This window comes from Vipera berus, assembly GCF_964194415.1.
Source record: "Vipera berus genome assembly, chromosome: 12".
Lineage (NCBI taxonomy): Eukaryota > Metazoa > Chordata > Lepidosauria > Squamata > Viperidae > Vipera > Vipera berus.
The window spans coordinates 2,275,680-2,296,434 of NC_138215.1; the positions used below are offsets into that span (position 1 = coordinate 2,275,680).

The following is a 20,755-nucleotide window of genomic DNA, read 5'->3' on the forward strand; positions in this document are numbered from 1 at the left end:
TGGCTGTTCCACTCCCTGAGGGAAAGTGTATCTCTCTTGCAGAAACTGAGAAAGGATCACATGGCTGGATTCATACCATTCAATCTGATTACTTAGTTAACTTAATGTTTGAATGTGTTTACTACATGGAATGATAAAATGAACCATCACACTATACACAAAAAACTAAACTAAACAACTGGGGAAACTGTAGCAGGAGGGTACCCTATTACTAAGGAGACAAGTCCATGTGCCCACCTGAGAGGTTTTCTCCCTTCATTCATTAGCTGGGTAGATGATGTGCTTTCTCTTGAGGTGCCTGGTTGATCGTTCAATCTTGAGGTTTTCTAATACCAAAATAGCAAGTAGGAACTCTTACTATACCTCTGGTCCATGGAAGCCTGTTAGCTGCAGAAGGCGATTCCCTCCTCGTGTGGCCACTGGGACTGTGATTTTGATAACTATCCCATCTACAGGGAAGAGGCCCAGATTTTGTAGCTGAAGGGAAAAAGGTAGCATGTGACCCTCTTCTGCAAGAAGCCATCTCCCATTGCCAATGTATTGCTTAGAACAAAAAATGAATTTACCTTAAAAGTGCAATTAAATGGTGGGCCGATTCTATCGTATGTCTGTAGAGAATTGTTGGGTTCGATCTCATAATAGTTCTGGCTGGAACCCCTGAAGAGCAGCAAAAAAAGGAGAACCCAATCAAAATAAAAATGGATCCCACTGCTCAGAAGGTCTGAACACACAGAACACATCATCATTTTCAGAATGATGAATTATGGCAGTGCAAAACTCAATCAATACATATGCAGAATACCTGGTGAAAAGGAGATCAGTTTCATATTTCAGCTGAAACTTGAGGAGAGCAGAATTGTCCTCTTTCGTGCTTTCTTGTTCTTCACTGTCACTAGAATGTAAAAATGGAACCAGAGATCCATTTAGGGGCCATCCCATAAGAAAGGTACAATGCTGATCGGCCATAAAGTGATAGCTACATCTCCTAGGGGAAACACTGACTTCTTACAGCAGCGGCCCCCAACCTTTTCAGCACCAGGGACCAGTGCCATGGAGAGAGGTTTTTCCGTGGACTGGGGGGAGCGTGGTTTCGTGTGCTGCCTGCATCCCGTGGATGGAGCTTCGCTTGTTTCTGGCATGCTGCAGACCGGTGCTGGTTCACGGACTGGGGGCTGGGGATCCCTGCCTTACTGGGGACCTCGCTGACTTTTACTATGAGCTGTTAGACTCACAAACAGACACCCATCAACCTATTCAGCTCAGTTTTCCCTTTGTGCACTTAATGCATATATTTGCTCTGGTCTCCTTCCCTAGGGTAGCAATTTTTGTCAAACTGAAGTCTTGGTGATTTTGGCAGCAGACAGAGTATTCCTTTGCCAGTGCTGTAATAGGCGCATTACAGACATGTCAAAGCTGATATTTGCTTCATATGAGTCAACATTCCTAGCTGAAGCAGGGAGAAAAATGTGTTTTTTCCCACCACTGGCTGAAATTATGGATTTGATACTATCCTGGGATCTTTTCCATCTCTGCAATTTGCTTGACTTGCTATTTTTTCAGCAAATGCAGCTAGGGAGTTGCAACTTAAACACACCAACTTTTCTTATTAGGAAAGAGACAAATTTGGAAGTAAAAGCATGCTCATGGTCAGAGTGATATAAAAATTGCATTCAATTTAAAAACTAATCTGCAGCTTCTGGGGACATCATTAACACATGTTTTCCTGGCAACAGTATGGAGGTGGTTTGCCTCTTCCAGCTTCAGTTATGCTGTGTGAAAAAGAAATAATGTCTAGAATCTGAGAAAAAATTGGAAACAGATCAGCCGAAACTGGATATAAATATTCTCTTTCTTTTAGCTCTGATGGGAAAACTCATTTTCAGCCTTATGTTTGCCTTCCCTTGTGTGTTTTTATTCCTGAAAGGCAGAATAAAAATAAAGGATAGCTACTCTCCAAGTTGGAAAAAATGCTCAGTGTTGTGAATCTCTGTTGCTTAAGCATATAATTAGAAGGAAACTCAGGGGTTATCAAATCCAATCCTTAGTTCCATGGTTTAAATGTCCCATGGTTTGTTTCACTGGTAGCAACAGTTTGCATGTATTATTGTGCTGCTTTCAAATTATAACAAGGCATTTTGTATATCATCGGCTGAGTATTTTCCCCAGATAAGTTTGGGTCTGGGAGTAGGAGATGGTTACAAACAGCTGTTTGCCTGCTGTCACACACTTCCAGGAAGATTGTACATTAATTCCCTGTAGGTGAATGGCAAGGCTAATACTGCTCTTGCCTGAGCTTGTAAACTGGGTGAACTTTTTAAGAAACCAAAACTCTGTTTCATAATAGTGCCATCTCAAGCAATGCATTTGGGTCTGAAATGGTATTTATTGCCAGCAAATCCATCTAATGTGAAAACATTTCCAAAGGCAAAATCAAACCTCTGGGAGCTGCCCAGGAATCAGCAGAATGTCATTGTTCTGTAGTGGAACTGGACAAACTGCCCATTCCCAGGAGAAATTTTTAACTTCCGAGCATCTCAGAAAGTAATTTATATATCCAGTTTCTTTTTTTCTAATGTTATTTTTATTGTTATATAATGAAATATAAAGGAATTCTGGATGCACAAAATTTCCTTTGCATTTCAATATCCAGTTTTCACATTCAACATGGACAAAGGATTGTAGTCTACTAGACATGGTACGCACATTTGAATCATAGCAGGAACAGTAGAATGAAGATGTTGAATTTTGAGAACACCAAGATTTTAAGTCTATGTCTCTCCTTTTCAGAGATCTGACGTTCCATCCCTTTGCAGGTATGCCAGACTTGCAGAGTCACACATAAGAACAGAAAAAGCAGGAAACCCCAAGGTGTTTTTTCTAGAGGCAACTGTCCAGTCATAATCATAATAGTAAAGTTGGAAGGGACCTTGCAGGTCATCTAGTCCAACCCCCTGCTGGACTGACTTTGTTTTTCCTTGAAGACATTTTGCTTCTCATCCAAGAAGCTTCTTCAGTTCTGACTGAATGGTGGAGAATGGAAGGATTTACAAGGAATATAAATCCATTCTCCACCATTCAGTCAGAAATTAAAAAAATTCTTGGATGAGAAGCAAAATGTCTTCAAGGAAAAACAAAGGAAGTCCAGTTGCCTCTTGAAAAAAACACCTTTGGGACAACCATGACCTGGATGACTGAGAGTCTCCATAGACAAGGAGAAAGTCTTTTTCCAAAGACAATTTCTACTCCTCAGTCACTTCCATTCTTTTAAAGTTGCTGTTCAACCTCCTTTCCTGCTGAGATCACCAGGAGCCAGTTGAGGCTCTGCAGGCTGATCAATAAGAGAGTGCAAAAATCCTTCTCTTCTGTCTGCTGAGCTAAGGTAGTTCTTGGATAGCAAATATGTTCTTTAACTCACTTCATTATTTTCCAAAAAGAAGACGATACTCAGAACCACTGAAGCATATGTTCCAAAGATCCTGGGGCACCAGGAACTACCAGGGGACTGGAAAAGAGCTGATGTGGGTCTCATCTTAAAAAAAAAGGGGGGGTGGGGTGGGGGGAAACGGATCCAGGAAACTACAGACCTGACATCAATACCTGGGAAGATCCTGGAAAAGATAAGCAACAAATCTGCGAATACCTATAGGCAAGCAAAGTTATAACCAGAAGTTAACATGGGTTTGTTAGCTAACAAAGGCTAACAAATCTTATTGCAATTTTTAACAAAGTGATTAAATTAGTGAACCAGCAAAATGCTGTGGACATAATTTACTTGGATGTCAGTAAGATATTTGATAAAGTAGACCACAATCTACTCCTTGATAAGATTGAAAAATGTGGATTAGAGAGCATTACAGCACATTACCACCAGATTTGTAACTGGCTGATCAACCACACTCAATGTATAGTCTTTAATAAAACTACACGTATATGGATGGAAGTATGCACTAGGGTAGCTCAAAGTTCTGTTTTAGGCCCATTAATCTTTGACATCTTCATAAATGATTTAGATGAGGGAATAGAGGGGGAACTCATCAAATTTGCAGATAACACCAAGCTGAAGGGAATTGATAATTTTGGAAGATAGAATCAAGATCCAGAAGGATCTCAACAGAACACAGGGCCCTATCCAACAAAATGAAATTCCATGGTTTTGCACTTAGGCAAGAAAAAACAAATGCACAGATGTAGAATAAAGGCTCAATAGCAATAACTGTGAAAGGGACTACGAACCCGAGTGGACAACCACTTAAATATGAGCTAGCAGTGTGCAGCAACCATAAAAAAAAAGTCAACACAGTCCTAGGCTGCATTAACAGAGGGACAGAATCAAGTGCACATGAAATATTAGTACAGCTTTATAATGCTTTAGTAAGACCACACTTGGAATGCTGCATCCAGTTTTTGTTGTCATGTTATAAAAAAGATGTTGAGACTCTAGAAAGAGTGCAGAGAAGAACACCAAAGAGGAGGATGGAGCTAAAATATATGAATGCTTGCAGGAATTGGTATGTCTAGTCCAGGGGTAGGCAACCTTGGCTCTTTTATGACTCGTGGACTTCAACTCCCAGAATTCCTGAGCCAGCATGGCTCAGCTTGGAAACCTCTCCCTTTCCCCTCAGCGTAGCTGGCTCAGGAATTCTGGCAGTTGAAGTTCACGAGTCATAAAAGAGCCAAGCTTGCCTACCCCTGGTCTAGCCTAATGAAAAGAAGGATTAAGGGTGACATGATAGCAGTCTTTCAATATTTGAGGAGCTATCACAGAAAAGAGGGGGTAAATCCGTTCTCCAAAGCACTGAAGGCAAGACAAGAAGCAATGGATGGAAAGTAATCAAGGAGCGATACAACTAGAAATACGGAGAAATTTCCTGATGGAGCAATTAATCAGTGGAACAGCTTGCTTTCAGATGTTCTGGGTGCTCCATCACTAGAGGTTTTTAAGAAGAGCTTGGACAGCCTTTTGTCTGAAATGGTATTGGGTGTCCTCCTTGAACAGAGGTTTGGACTAGAAGGCCTCCAAGGTCCCTTCCGACTATGTTATTCTGTTACTCATGACAGCATGACCTCATTCCCTTTGAATGTAAAATGACGAGTATTGGTGGGTTTGCTGAACTTCCAACTATGGCTGCAGATGGCTAGAAGGGAGCACAGGAAGATGAATGAATACATCAAATGTCAGGAATGGGATGTGGAATCCCCGAGAATAGGGAAACAAGGTTAGGGTTTCCTTGTGACAGGAAACTGAGGCATAGCAGGAATTTCCATTACTGATTTTCAAATTGTTGAAGATACAATGATGAGTGGGAAATGCAGGAATATAGGATTAAGATTCAGGAGTACCTTAACAAGCTGGAAAATGGGCAAAAAAAGCAAAATGAATTTCAACAAAGACAAATGCATAGTTCTTCATTGAGGTAAGTAAGATCAAACCACAAGTATAGGTTGTGAAAAGGATCTAGTTGTCTTGGAGATTTGAAGCTGAACACAAGACAGTGTATTTTTGCAGTCCCAGACTGCATCAAGAAAGGAACAGTGTCATGATCAAGAGAAGTCATTCTCTCTCTCTAATTCTGTGTTCGTTAGAGGCCACTTCTAGAATATTTTCTCCAGTTCTGGGCACCATATTTTAGAAGGAGATGAACGAACTGGAGCTTGTCCAGAAGAGAGCAGGCAAGATGAAAAGAGGTCTGGAACCAAAACATATGAAGAACAATTGTAGCCATTGAATATGCTCAGGATGGAGAAGATGAGATTGCAGGGATCATGATGGTTATCTTTGCAAAGATATGATCAGAGATGTTCCAAAATAGAGGACAAGAGACCAGGGGTTTATATTAAGAAAGTAGATTTTGAATGGACATCAGGAAAAATTCCCAATGTTATCAAACTGCCTGGTAAGCCACATAGCTATCCACACTTACCCACTATACAGTCTGCTCTATATATTAGAATGCTGTCAAAACTAGTATGAACTTACTGAGTATAAGAGAGGGGAAAACATTATGATTTGTAAAGTCCAAAAATTAAGTTAATCCATTAATTAAGTCCAGAATTAAATAATTTAGTAATCAGGTTTTTCCCACCTTTAAACATCAGACTGAAGTTGATTTTTACCAGGAAAAAATTATTCTTTTATAGTAATCCACCCAAGTAGAGATCTGTTCTCTTCTAATTCTGCCACCGTAGAATTCCTCCCTCAGAAGTGAAACTTTTCAGATTTTAATACCCACAATTTTCTAATTACTTTGCAGCACTTTCTTTTTAACTAGCCCTTGAGATGAAGCTTTGGCATTCTTGGAGGTATATGCCGAACTGGTCTTTGCAGGGGTCTAATGATGCCCAGCCCAGATCAAAATTCCAGACAGAAGAGGGCATGTGGCCTATTGCCCTCCCACACTTTTCACACCCGTTTCCAATCGGTATTTTCATGGCAAAAAAAACAAACAAACACCTGAGGAGGAAGCATGGATGACAGCAGTCTTGCAACAGAAAGGGGAAACCAGAAAGTGTTACAAAAGTAAACCCAGAGGGAGAAATCCAATTTGGGGATGATGGAGGAACAGAGATGGGTGAGAGAAAAAAGATAAATGATCAGGACTGGGTGATAGAAGAAGTAAAAAAAAAATACCAACCTGCTGGCATTCAAAAATATCTCCAGGTTTTGGAGGAAAATTGACTTTTTGAACTCAAAATCCAAGCGAAAAGCAACCTGTAGAGATCAGAACATATTTAGGACATTAAAAGGTATTTCTGCCACTATTCCCTTATAGTACCCACTATACTACCGCTTTATAATACCTTCACTTGGAATTCTGCATCAATTTTGGTCACCACAATATAAAAAAGATGTTGAGACTCTGGAAAGAGTGCAGAAAAGAGCAACAAAGATGATCAGGGGACTGGAGGCTAAAACATATGAAGAATGATTGCAGGACTTGGGTATGTCTAGTGAAAAGAAGGACAAGGTGTTCCATTATTTGAGGGGCTGCCACAAAGAGGAGGGGGACAACCTATTTTCGAAAGCACCAGAAGGCAAGAGAAGAAGCAGTGGATGGAAATTGAATAAAGCAACCTAGAACTAAGGAGAAATTTCGTGACAATAAGAACAATCAACCAGTAGAACAACTTGCCTTCAGAATAATAATAATAATAATAATAATAATAATAATAATAATAATAATAATAATAATAATAATAATAATAATAAAATAAAATAAATAAATAATAATAATAATAGTTTAATTTCTATACCGCCCTTCTCCCGAAGGACTCAGTGCGGTGTACAAGGCAATAAATACAATAAAAAATACAATGTACAAAAGTTAAGATAGAATTAAATATTAAGCCCAATTACAATAAAATTAATTAAAATTAATATTAAAATTCCCAAACCCATCAGACCAGGCCAGCTGATTCAAATAAATAAGTTTTTAGATCACGGCGGAAGGAGCGAAGGTCAGGAGCCGTCCGGAGCTCAACCGGTAAACGGTTCCAAAGGTCTGGCGTGCCCACAGAGAACGCCCTCCCCCTGGGGGTCGTCAGTCGACACTCTCTGACCGACGGCACCCTGAGGAGGCCCTCTCTGTGGGAGCGCACTAGACGAAGGGAAGTTGATGCCGGCAGCAGGTGCTCCCGTAAGTAAACCGGACCCATGCCATTTAGGGCTTTATAGGTCATCACCAGCACCTTGAATCTCACCCGGAGGGCAACTGGAAGCCAATGCAGCTCGCGGAGTAGAGGTGTAATATGGGAGTATCGGGAGACCCCCAACACCACTCGCGCGGCTGCATTTTGTACCAGCTGAAGCCTCCGCGTGGTCCTCAAGGGCAGCCCCATGTAGAGAGCATTGCAGTAGTCCAAACGAGAGGTCACGAGCGCATGAGTGACTGTACGCAAGGCATCCCGGTCCAGGTAGGGCTGCAACTGGCGCACCAGGCGAACCTGGGCAAAGGCCCCCCTAGTCACAGCTCCTATATGATCTTCCAAGGAGAGCTGTGAATCTAGGAGGACACCCAAGTTGCGAGCCCTATCTATGGGGGGTAATAGCTCACCCCCCATAATTAGAGGTGGAATAATCTGAATTTCCCGAGAAGCCGACACGCACAACCACTGTCTTGTCGGGATTGAGCCGAAGCCTGTTCCTCCCCATCCAGACCCTAACCGCCTCCAGGCAACGGGACATCACATCGAGGGCATCACTGGGGTGGTTTGGCGTGGAGATGAAGAGCTGGGTATCATCAGCATATTGATGATACCCAACCCCAAAACCATGAGTGATCTCACCCAGAGGCTTCATATAGATGTTGAACAGGAGAGGCGAGAAGACCGACCCCTGAGGGACTCCACAAACGAGAGGCCTCGAGGCCGACCTCTGCCCTCCTGCCAACACCGATTGCGAACGTCCCAGGAGGTAGGAGGAGAACCACTGCAAGACAGTGCCTCCCACTCCCAACCCCCTGAGACGCTGCAGTAAGATACCATGGTCGATGGTATCAAAAGCTGCTGAGAGGTCTAACAGGACTAGGACAGAGGAACAACCCCTGTCCCGAGCCCGCCAGAGATCATTCACCAGTGTGACCAATGCCGTCTCCGTGCTGTACCTGGGCCTGAAGCCCGATTGGTACGGGTCCAGATAATCAGCTTCCTCCAGGAACAAAGGGAGCTGATGCGCCACCACGTTCTCAACAACCTTCGCAAGAAAGCGAAGGTTGGAGACCGGACGATAGTTGTTTAAAACAGCTGGGTCCAAGGCAGGCTTCTTGAGGAGGGGTCTCACCACCGCCTCCTTCAAGGCGGTGGGAAAAATACCCTCACTCAAAGAAGCAGTTATCACTGCCTGGAGCCAGCCTCGTGTCCCCTCCCAAGCCACATAGACCAGCCAGGAGGGGCACAGGTCCAATAAACACATGGTGGAACTCAGCTTCCCCATGATCCTGTCCACATCTTCCAGAGTCACAGGATCGAACTCCTCCCAGATAACATCACTAAGACCACCCATGTCCTCACCGTCAGACTCTGCCCAGTCGGAGTCCAAACCGGTCCGGATCCGAGCGATTTTGTCCGACAGATGTTGGCTAAACTCCTCGGCACGACCCTGCAAGGGCTCCTCCCTCACCTCCTGATTAAGGAGGGAGCGGGTCACCCTAAACAGGGCAGCCGGGCGATTATCTGCAGACGCGATGAGGGTAGCAAAGTAATTAGACCTTGCCATCCTCATCGCTGCGAGATAAGACCTCATAGAGGATCTTAGTCGCAATCGGTCAGATTCAGACTGGCTGGATCTCCAACAGCTCTCTAGGCCCCGTCTCCGACGCTTCATCTCCCGGAGCTCCGCAGAGAACCATGGAGCCCACTGGGACCTGCTCAGGGGCCGCATGGGTACAACTCAGTCGAGTGCCTCCGTGGCTGCCTTTTCCCAGGCTTCCACTAGGGCCTCGGCCGAGCTGTGAGCGAGGGCGGCAGTTGGGGACCCAAGCGCCGCCTGGAACCGCTCAGGGTCCATTAAGCGCCTAGGGTGGAACCATATTGTTGATTCAACGACCCCACGATGGGGAGTGGCAAAACGGATGACCAGCCACAGGAGATGATGATCGGTCCATGACAGGGGCATAACAATTGGGGAACCCCCACCCAGATCATCTAGCCACCGTCCAGATAGAAAAACCAAATCGAGTGTGTGACCTCCCCCATGAGTCGGGCCCTGAATTACTTGCATCAGGTCCATGGCCGTCATGGAAGCCATGAACTCCCGAGCTAACTCAGATGATTCCCCCCAGGGATGGTAGATTGAAGTCACCTAAAATCATAAATTTGGGGAACTCAATCACCAAACCGGAGAGGATGTCGAGAAGCTCAGGCAGGGCTGCTTCTACGTGACTAGGTGAAAGGTACACCAGCAGCAAGCCCAACTGAGCCCTAGGGCCACATCTCAGGAGGAGAGACTCACACCTGGATATTTGGACAACGGTGGCCTCCCGCGTACATAAGGTCTCCCTCACAACTACCGCCACACCCCCGCCCCTACCCTGAGCCCGAGGCCGGTGAAGCACCCGGAAACCTGGTGGGCAGAGATCAACCAGAGGGACACCACCCTCTGGGCCCAACCAGAAGTTGTGAGTGCTCCATCACTGGAGGCTTTTAAGAAGGGACTGGACAGGCATTTGTCTAAAATAGTATAGGGTCTCCTGCTTGAGCAGGGGGTTGGACTAGTGGACCTCTAAGGTCCCTTTCAATTCTTATTCTGCTATTATTCTCTGGTGAGCCATCTAATGTCCCAGGCTGGTAGGCCATGTGATTGTTTTTACTCTGTTCCTTAGTAGACTTACTCTGCGGTAAGTCTAACATTTGGGGTAAGGGAAGAAGAGTATAACATAATTGCAAAAAGTGTTAATATAAGGATTCCTAGCTTGTTACTGGGATGAATAATGCAAAGTTCTACCAATTTGATATAGCAACTAAAGGTCTCCAAAAGAGCATGATGACCTCCAAGCCTGATCTTTCCTTTTAGAAGGAACCTGAAGGAAGCTATGGGGGAGGAGGCATGTCTGCAGGGATTGGAGGGGGGGGGGAGAACTTTAGTTAGTTGCATTTTCTGAACTTTTCTTTATTTGATTCATTAACAAATGCACTCATTTGGAATCTGTGGTTGTTTTTTTTATCATAAACCTCTTTGTCATGTTTTGCAATTCAATCAAGATTGGCTTGTTGCAATTCATGGTGAAATTAATTGTTTTATTTATCTAAACATACCTAGAATATTGTACTTTTCTTTGTTGTTACAAAACATTATAACAGCACAATGTTATACAAAGTATTTAGGAAAATAGTTTTTACAAACCATTTTCTTAATATAAGGCAATGTTGTAAGTTATGTCCAAGACACACACACACACACACACACACACACACACACACACACACTGGCCAGGAGGCAACAGTGATTTGAAAGCACACAAGTGTCTCTGTGTGTGTGTGTGTATGTGCACGTGTGTGTTACCACATAAGTAATGTGCACTGTGAATTTTGAAGAAAAACTAGTTTTTATTCCTATAGAGTCCTACTGCAGACTCCCATTTCTAGTTAGCAGTATCAGGAGTCATAAACATCCCGAGAGATGATGCTGGTGGAACGAGGGCAGAAAATAGCATGGTTAGAATCATGTAGACAAGCGGGTCAGCTTAGATTTAGGATACCTTTACTTTTCAGCCCTTGCCTCCTAAACCACCATTTGTATCTACTTTCTAGTTCTGCCAGAGCCACTTCACAATGTTTTGCTGTCTGTGTCTCTAAGGTAAAGGTAAAGGTTCCCCCGCACATGCGTGCTAGTCGTTTCCGACTCTAGGGGCCGGTGCTCATCTCCGTTTCAAAGCCGAAGAGCCAGCGCTTGTCCGAGGACATCTCCGTGGTCATGTGGCCGGCATGACTAGACGCAAAGGCGCACGGAACGCTGTTACCTTCCCACCGTAGTGGTCCCTATTTTTCTACTTGCATTTTTACGTGCTTTCGAACTGCTAGGTGGGCAGAAGCTGGGACGAGTAACAGGCGCTCACTCTGTTACGCGGCACTTGGGATTCGACCCGCCAAACTGCCGACCTTCTGATCGACAAGCTCAGCGTCCTAACCCACTGAGCCACCGCGTCCCTGTCTGTGTCTCTACCTGTACATAAATAGATGCAAACAGCTGTTGAGTTTGACTCCAACACTGACAATAAAGAAAACTACATGGCCAGAATGCCAATAGGTGCCAGCTTAGGGAGTGGTTCGTGGCACCACAGGAGCGGATGTGCTATGGGTGGGCTTCTTACTGTAGATCCCATCAGCACCAGTCCCCTGAAGCAGATGCCTCAGATTGGTTCAGTTCTTCTTTCCATAGTTACAAGCTACCCTGACCAAACACGTTTTACAAAATAGCAAAAAGGAAATGTTAGCTTTCATACAATGCTTTGACTATTCTATCCAACTATTTCACACTGGGTTAATAATTATCTTATTTTCCTTATTGTATTTTAAATATCAGGTTGGTTTCAATGTGGAAATAAATCTGCCATAACTCCAGGATGTGACACAAACATCAGAGACAGTCTTGGGGTACATGTATAGCCAATTTTCTTTTAATACCACTAGCAATAGCACTTAGACCTATATATCACTGCATAGTGCTTTTACAGCCCTTTCTAAGCAGTTTACAAGTCAGCATATTGTCCCCAACATTCTGGGTCCTCATTTTACTGATCTCGGAAGGAAGGAAGGCCGAGTCAACTGGTGAGCCAGTGAGGATTGAACTCCTGGCAGAGAGTTGAATTAGCCTGCAATACTGGCTTCCAACCATCGCATCCCCGTGGCTTCTTCAATGCCCCTTGAAGATGGGCTAGCAATGCCTTTTGAAACATGGCTGGGAAGTATTTTGTTTATACCTTATCTTGATGGCAGCAGATTGGAGAAGATTCAACGCATTTGATTGGCTTAATAATGTTTTCTATTTGCCACGGGTGGAGTGGGTTGCCAGTGGTTGCCAAAAATATGCTTTGAATACATTTGAATTACAATAGTTTGCATATAAATGTGTGTGGGTTGGGAGAAAGCATGTGTGCCATTCAGTGCTTTGATGTATATTGTTTATAAATATTTTTAAAAATTAAAAATAAATGAAAAGCTGCTGTACATAAAGCAAGCCTTCGCTCTCCAGATCCATGTATTAGAATATCTGATGTTCTGGAGCATCGGTAGATGTGTGTGTGTGTGAAAAAGTCAGGATGGTGACAATGACTGGGGGAGCTAAGCCCCACCCCCTTTTAATGGTGCCATACAGTTGACGAGGAGGGGATTTTGCTGGCCTTAGCATATTTTACAGTTCCCCACCCTTGCCAAAGCAAGGCCATTCTGCCCTCCAAGCTGCTCCACTTCAGTTCCCGTGTTTATTTTGTTTTTGCAAGTTGGAATTAAAAAGAAAAACCCGTCAGGATGGGGCTAGTTGGAGAGGAGTTCTCTTCAGATTCCATCTCCCAGATATCTGTGGGCTTGTTTTGGAGCCAACCCCGTGGATCCAGCCCTTCCCTCCATTTACTCATGCTCTCCAGCAGGGCTGAGAGGGGGTTAGGTGGACGTGTATAAAACCAAAATAGGTGGTACATCTGTTTTCATTAGGATCTAGTCTCAACTTCAAGAGAAGCAAGGACCAGTTCTCACGATATAGCAGATGAGATGTGTTAATATAACCCTATGCAAACATGGCTCTATTTAGGGTGATATGCCTATGCTGCTGGGGATAATAGTGGATAACTGGTTTACTAGTTAATTAACATTCTACTATCCCACTGACCCAGTTAAACATGTTGTGAGAATACAGCCAATGTGTGGGCCTATGGCAGGGGGGAGCAAATTCCAGCTCCAGCTCCTTTTTTGCATTCTGGGAGTGTGCACAATTGCATCACCCAAAATTTCTGTCAAAATGCTGAAAGTTGATGGTGTCATTTCCAGTTTATTTTCAGCGGAAATGAAACAACAAACAACAAAAAAGTGATTAATATTTCTCCACAGTGCTTAACATATCAATAAAAGTGTCCTCCCTCCATACAAAAAAGGCAGGTTCCAAAGTTAACTGTTTTAACTTGCCATTACCGAAAGTAATAATTTAAAAAGCATGCTCACATGAGCAACCCTAGTTTACCAAAAGAGGGGAATCAAATGGAATGCAAATGAGTTGATTTTAATGGAGTCCCACAGAGCCGCCCAAGACCTTGCCTCTCAAAGGGCTTCCAGCTATGGAGGATTATCACAGTTTCCCGGTGAATTATAGCAGCCTGGCATTCAACATTTGGACTGGAGAATGTTTTCATCAGGGTGGCCCCAGTTGGTCAATACTGACCCCCAAAGGTGAATAGGACTATTCAAGGAGTTGCTGTTATTAGTAGTACTATTAGTTAAATTATTTTCATATACTAAATGTTTGGGGGGTAAGGAACAATCTGAAACTTCATGAAAGGCTAAGGAGCTGAACAATCTGACTTAAATTCCAGATATCAGAAACACTAGAATAATACATTTATCTGGTTCTCTGAACTTTGAAAATCTGCTCTCAGACTTTTCAGCTTCAGTTTCTCAAATTGTCACTTTGTTTAATATTTTAATTCAGAAGAAAATAGCACAGAATGGCCACAAAATAATAATCTGCATTCTTTTTTATGCTACTTCTGGAACAGTTTATAATAGTCTGGACTAAAATGTGATCTGTGTTTAGGCTTTTGGGAGGTCAGAACTTTTAATTGATCCTTAACATGAAGAAGCCATAAAAGATAAAGTACCCTTATTGCTTTCCCTGCATGTGGGGCCTGCCATTCTGCTGGGAGGGGGGGATTTACTTTCGCTTGGGATAACTTTCGCTTTCTATTCTTCCTCTCCTGGCTCTGTCCACTGAGATGAGGAATGTGTCTCCCTGATAAGTTACGGAGAAACGAAACTGGAGAAGACCTTGAGATGTGTGCCAGCTGTGCCAGTTACCCAAACATCGTGCCACCTGTGGATTGGCTGGATTTCAAATGGACCTATGACTTTGGTGGGAGCAGGAATATTACTTGCTTAACAACAACGTTTTGGGTGAGCTTTTCGCCTTGACTTCCCTACTATCACTGACCCCTAAAGAAATATCCTTTTGAGGCAATGCATGTTTCAAGAGTTCTGCTTTCTTTGGTGGTTAGCTGAGATGGGTCCTTACAGTGCTATTTATGTGATAAGACTCCTGTCCTGACAACCAAAACTTTCACCAATCTTTGTGTTCTTTCATCTCCCCCAAAAGTCATTAATGAAAAGGAAATGAAACTGGGAACCAAACTGTTAATAATCATTCAAAAAACTCCAATTCAAAAAAAATTGCTCGATTAGGGGGAAAATCTTTGGCTTTGTCTTCTAGTTTTTAACTGGCTACCCAAAGACCCTTTAAGATGCCAGACCATCTTAATGCAGCGGAAAACTCTTGGCCAACCTATTATTTTCTTATTTGGCAACGTACGTAGACTTGGAAAAGCTAATATTGTTCTGCCAGTTATTCATGGTTCTTGAATTCTTAACAAACTCTTCTGGCTTGGAAAGCAACTACAATTACGTGGTGTGGAATTTGTGTTCAGCAGCATTACTCAGTCAATGTCTGGAGAGAGTCAGCCTTTAATTTCAGGCTCTAGAGTTATCTTTGGTCACACAGATACAAATCATGTAGTTTTTCCTAGCATACGAACTCTTGGCCAAGCTTCCATGTAATATAATGGATATTTATAAAGGCATCTATCTCAATGAGTTTTAGTCATTGAGTTTTTTTGGTCCTGGCTTACGAGCAGAGATCTAACAGGATGCCACGAATCTGTGTTGATCTGACACATCCTTTTTCTGAGTAGGACAAACAGAAAGAAGACAGGTTTTTCAGTAAAGAAACAAGGGTTTCTCAGCTACTCAACAAATTATCCAATCTTGTATTTGTAAGTGAAAATGTTGTGAAAAATAATACTTGGAGAAAAGGGAATGTATTTTTATGTGGAGACATGTAAGAGGTAGATTCTACTATGAGCCCACTTGAATTTACCTGCTGGTTTTTACTGATAATTCTTGGGATTCTCATAAAACTTTATGTTATTCCTGTCAACCTATTCTCATCCAGGGTCCACCACAGAAAGAACATCATGGCAAGATGGAAACCAACTTTAATTCTCCTATTAGCCGTAAACAATGCAGCTGCAGATGGCTATTTTGTCCTCCTGCTAGAGAAAATGCTGTTTCCACTGATAATTGTCCAGTGAGGGGACAGCTGAAAGATAGCACATATATCATCCATCAGCAGGAGGACCAGAACCATCAACTGCTGTTCCTTGCAAGCAAAAGAATCAGCTTGGACTAAGATGGATATAAATCCCACTTTTTCTGGCTATGAAATACTGGCCTCTTTTGTCTCTCTCTTTCTTTGCCTTAGCTGTCAGGACCCACGCCAAACCACATCTTAGGAAGACAAAACTCTTGGAGCCAAATCTAGTCCAAAAGGAATCTTTACTATGACATGCTTGGTTGTAGGAATACAAGACAGGACTTAATATTGTTCTACAAACTAAAACCTTATAAAGAGTTCCCAGTTCAACCCCCCCTTAACCCCATTTGGTCAGTCCCCCATCATTTACCTCGTATCATCCCTCTCGTGGGAAAGAGGAACTTAGGATCTTTTATGTTTATTGCTCTCTTCCTTGACACAAACCAGATGCTACCTACCCTAAGCCTCCCTTTTGTTCCCCCAGTTCAAAAGGCTTCTCTTTTCCTTTGAAATGCCTAATACAGGCTCAATACACATTCGTTCCCTCCTCCTCGGGAGATGGCAGAATCCAGGAACAATGTTTTAAACATACATTTATGAATATGATATAAATGGATTCTGACATTAGCTCTAGAATGTGAGCCAAATTTAATTGATGTGAGCTGTCCTGGGAAGCAGCAACAGGGTAAAAAGCAGGAATCTTTAAAAATGTAGGAAAGGAATGGCTTATTCAACCAATCCCTAGGCAGATGGGCATGTTTCATTTAGGAATCTCTAGTTACCTTTGCTTTGGCCCGGAAGAAGGGGTAGCTGACATTGCAAACTCTGCTGTTTGAATGTTTCTCCTCAGACAAACATTCTATATTAATGTCCGGGTCATCCTGAAAGGAAAGAGAAAGGATGCAGGTTGCAAGTTAAAGCTCATTCTGTAAATTTACACACAACTACAATAATAGATCAGTAGAGTCTATATACTTACTCAGATTCAAAATAGCATAATTTGGACACATTGTGGGATGACCAAGCTCTCTTGAGAATAATATAACATTGAGAAAGGGAAAAAGGGATTGATCAGCAGCAAGATGGATGAATTACAGCAATGAGGGATACACCATTGGAAGACCCAATGGTCCAATTATGCCATAGAAGAGCGTGCAGAGCGCATCCACTGACTTCAAAACCTCAGGTGGCCCCTGAAACCCTTGACTGCTGCCTATGCAACCCATCCAAAAATCACTGCCAACCTGAAAGATTAATATGGCAGAAATGGGAAATTATCCATAACATGGGGAGCAATCACAGTAAGTAAAGTCTCCTTTAAATCTTGATTCCCACTGCCATCTTTGGTACCCATGATTCTTGATGGCAACACAGAAAGGGTTTGCTATAGATTTCTTCTAGAATGTTCTCTCAGCATTCCAATCTCAGCTGCATTCTCAGAACTTTCTAGTAGTCCAGCGCAACTTTCCTAAGATCCACCCAGTTCGACAAGGACCCCTACTGACCTCACAGACACATCTATGTGGTTTCCATGGTGTCAACATGGAACTGGTTTGTTTTCTTCCAGAATGTTTTCCAGTTTTTTTCAATTTAGTTTAGAACCTTAATATGTCCACGTTTCACCCTGATTTTTGAGATTGACTAAGATTCTTTAGGCATTACCCCTTAGGTGGGCAATCATGCCAACTGCCTTTAATTAATTAACCTAATTTTCCAAAAAATTAATTTTTGTCCAGGTTTCACTCATTGTTAGCACAAATTCTTCCTGGGATGAATTTCAGAGACCAAGGCTAACTTTGCAGCCTTCCAGAGAATGTCCACCAGATAACTGGACTCATTAGATAAAGAATTTTTCCCCCAATTTCTATCAACCAGAAACGCTCATTAAAGGGCTACATCCACTTATTTAATAATGAGGGGCCAAAAGAAGTATGTGAATATCAAGTCGACCGTCGCAGAAAGCTCTGTGCCAATTCTTGGACTTTCCACACTTCTAGCCATTCCCAAGAGAGCAGCTAAAGGAGGGAGCACTTTTTGTCCCCTTCCCACTGAAGGAAGGTCCTATTAGAAGCCATCAAACTTTGCGGTACCTCGACTCACAAAATGATACATGCATTTGTGTGACCCCATCATAAATAAAGCCAGATTCTTTTCTATCATCTCTTATCTTTCTCCCTCTCTCTTGTGTATATGTATGGAAGAAATATTAATTTGGAAGTTAACAAGAAAGAAGATCTTTGTGACAAATCTGGGTGCTGGTAAGAAGATACAGGGCACAGAGCCTGATTACTGAGGGACAAACTGTCTCCCAAAGTCATTTTATTTGGCAAGATTGGCTTCCTATGGGTTCCTTTGATTAAACAATGTCATCTGTCAGGACCCTGGAAAATGTTCTTTCTCTGTAGCAGCTTGCACCCTCAGGAGTCAAATTTACCCTGAGATCTGAATGGCCCTTGAAGAAGCAGGAAGATCTGGTTCTTTGCCCAGGCCTTTGGCAAGAATGGTTGAAGCCCCTTTATACTATGTGGGTTTTCCTTTAGTTCCAGCTGGTTTTGTCATCCTGCTGTCTTTACCCGTTTTGTCTCTATTTCTTCCTGTTTTTAATATTTTAAACAATTTTTAAACTGCTCAGAGTTGCTGGGAGTCAGGAGGCATATAAACAATTATAATAGCTATGGTAAAAGAATCAGTTTGACTTTGGAAATGTCAATGATCTGCAAGGTGATAAGACCAGAGTTTTCTGGATGGCCTTTCAGGATGATGCAAAAACTTGATTGTTGCCATATAATTTGTACAGTTGGCTGTTATATTGTGTATGTTTTTATTATTAGATGATGAAGTGTCAGCCGCTCAGAGTTGCTTTTAATTAGAATGGCACATAAATGGAGAATCTGCCATTACTGTTCATGGACCAACTGGTTTGAAATCAAAAGGTGCCTCACATAACCAGCTCAAATTAAGCCCCAAAGAAGTTTGAAATACTACACTGAAAATGATAAGGATTTCTGTCCTCTAATTATCTCTTGGACCCAATGCTGTATGTACAGAAAAGGACAGCAGCCAAATAGAAAATCCAGCCAAATTGTTTTGATGGAAGAAGAATGATTCGTTGAAAAAATACAAACCCAATACAAATTGGAATTAAAGAGTCCCTGCAACAGACTTCCCATTTTTTGTTGTGGCGAGTTGGATGTAGGAAGGCAGGGCTCTGCCTTCTCTGCCCAATTTTGCCCTGCTGGGGGCCCGAAAAGGGCCTAAAGTTGCCCTGAAGAGTGATGAAGAAGGAGGGGATGCCTCATTGATCACGGAGAGATGGCAGTCTTTCCGTTGAATCCGAGGAAAGCCCTCCACACTGCAGGGGAAAGACTGGCTATATTCCTGTGGCCAGCCATTAGCTACTGACAAGAAAAGTACTAATTAGCATCGTAAATAGCATGTTTGGAACTAGGTGAGTACATTGATCCTTTCTTTACTATTTTACAACTGAATTTCCTGGGAAAGTCTCCCAAGAAGCTAAAACCTCTGAATGTGAATGGAAGCGGCATTTTAATTTCTTTTATGGGGACAGAAATACATAATACTAAAGTGTAAGTAACATAAAGCTACAGTTTTGATAAATTTGAGAACTGAGATAATTGTTAAGATTTTCTCTTTGGAAAAAACAAAAAACATTGAGCTGAAATATAAGAAATCACTCCTTTTTCTTAAGAGTGGAAAATGGATTTTGAATGACATATAGTGGTGGATTTGAGTACAGCATTACAAATAGCTTCCTGGCTGCTTGGTGACTCTTAGCTTAATGGAGAACAGCTGGCAATAAAGAAAAATATTTTGGCATACTTATCACTCTGACCTTCTTGGACTATAAACACTGAGCTTACTTTTGACTACATCCGAGAGACTTTTGAGCTGTGTTCAAGGTGGTCGGACATTTTGAACACTTTAAACATTGTGGATTACAACCTTGCCTAACCAACAATTCTTGGACTCCTAAGACAAAAGATCACTACAAAATATTGCTTTTAGGACTGGACCCATATTCTGAAATCCACTGGACTATAAAGGATACACATAAAGATCAAACTAGATGAAACTTTGTTCTACTCTTCTTAAGATTAGTGATGCTAGAGGATCTCCAGAAATGATGCCACAAGAAAAAATAAACACCTTTCAGAAGGAAATATACTCTATGCTAAAACTAATTCACCAAACAATTGTTGCACAGAAAGAGGACATTAAAAGAAACCATAATGAGACTAAAAATAACTTTGACAACATAAATGAGCAAATCTACAACTAGAAAATTCTCAGACAACGATTACAAAGTATGAACAAATAAACCAGAAATCAGAAGATAATCCCAAGAAAGCAAATCAAACTATGAGATAAGCAGAGATGGAAAAAAAGAACTCAAACAACAACCAGGAGACACAGGAAACACCCCATGGACAGGCATAAAAATCTTAAATGCTTATACACAAATGCTCAAAGGTTGGGGAACAGAAATAGACAAAATCTTTGCCAACCAACTAACAAATGTGTGCAGGAAGCACACCACAGCAGTAATGGGAAACTTCAACTACCCAGATATCAACTGGGAGACAAACTCTGCAGTAAGTAGGAGATCAAACAGATTCCTAACCAACCTAGCTGACAACTTTGTCATTGAAAAGGTGGAGGAGGGAACTCTATGCAAAGCTATACTGGACTTCATCTTTACAAACAGAGAAGAAGTGATAGAGGGAATCGAAATTACCAGAACCCTGGGCGAAAGTGACCACATCATACTAGAATTTAATATAATGCAAACACCAGCAATAGAAAACAATCCAACCAAGGTCCTAAACTTCAAAAGAGCTGATTTTAACAAACTAAGAGAGAACCTAGGAAAAATCCCATGTATGAAAATCCTAAAGGGGAAAACAACCTAGGAAGTGTGGGAAACCCTGAAAAACGTGATCACAAAAGCCC

General features: G+C 42.3%; 1 protein-coding gene across 1 annotated transcript in view; it reads right to left on the reverse strand.

Annotated features, from left to right (window-relative positions):
* Positions 1-20,755, reverse strand: part of ITGA11 (integrin subunit alpha 11) — a gene marked incomplete at its 5' end in the record, with an annotated part of 163,107 nt that overhangs the window by 9,932 nt on the left and 132,420 nt on the right. Inside the window, 5 exons of the mRNA XM_081337310.1 lie at positions 364-477; positions 567-657; positions 803-892; positions 6,633-6,709; positions 16,567-16,665. Coding sequence (XP_081193436.1) covers positions 364-477; positions 567-657; positions 803-892; positions 6,633-6,709; positions 16,567-16,665 — 471 coding nt within the window. The remainder of the gene's footprint in view (positions 1-363; positions 478-566; positions 658-802; positions 893-6,632; positions 6,710-16,566; positions 16,666-20,755) is intronic.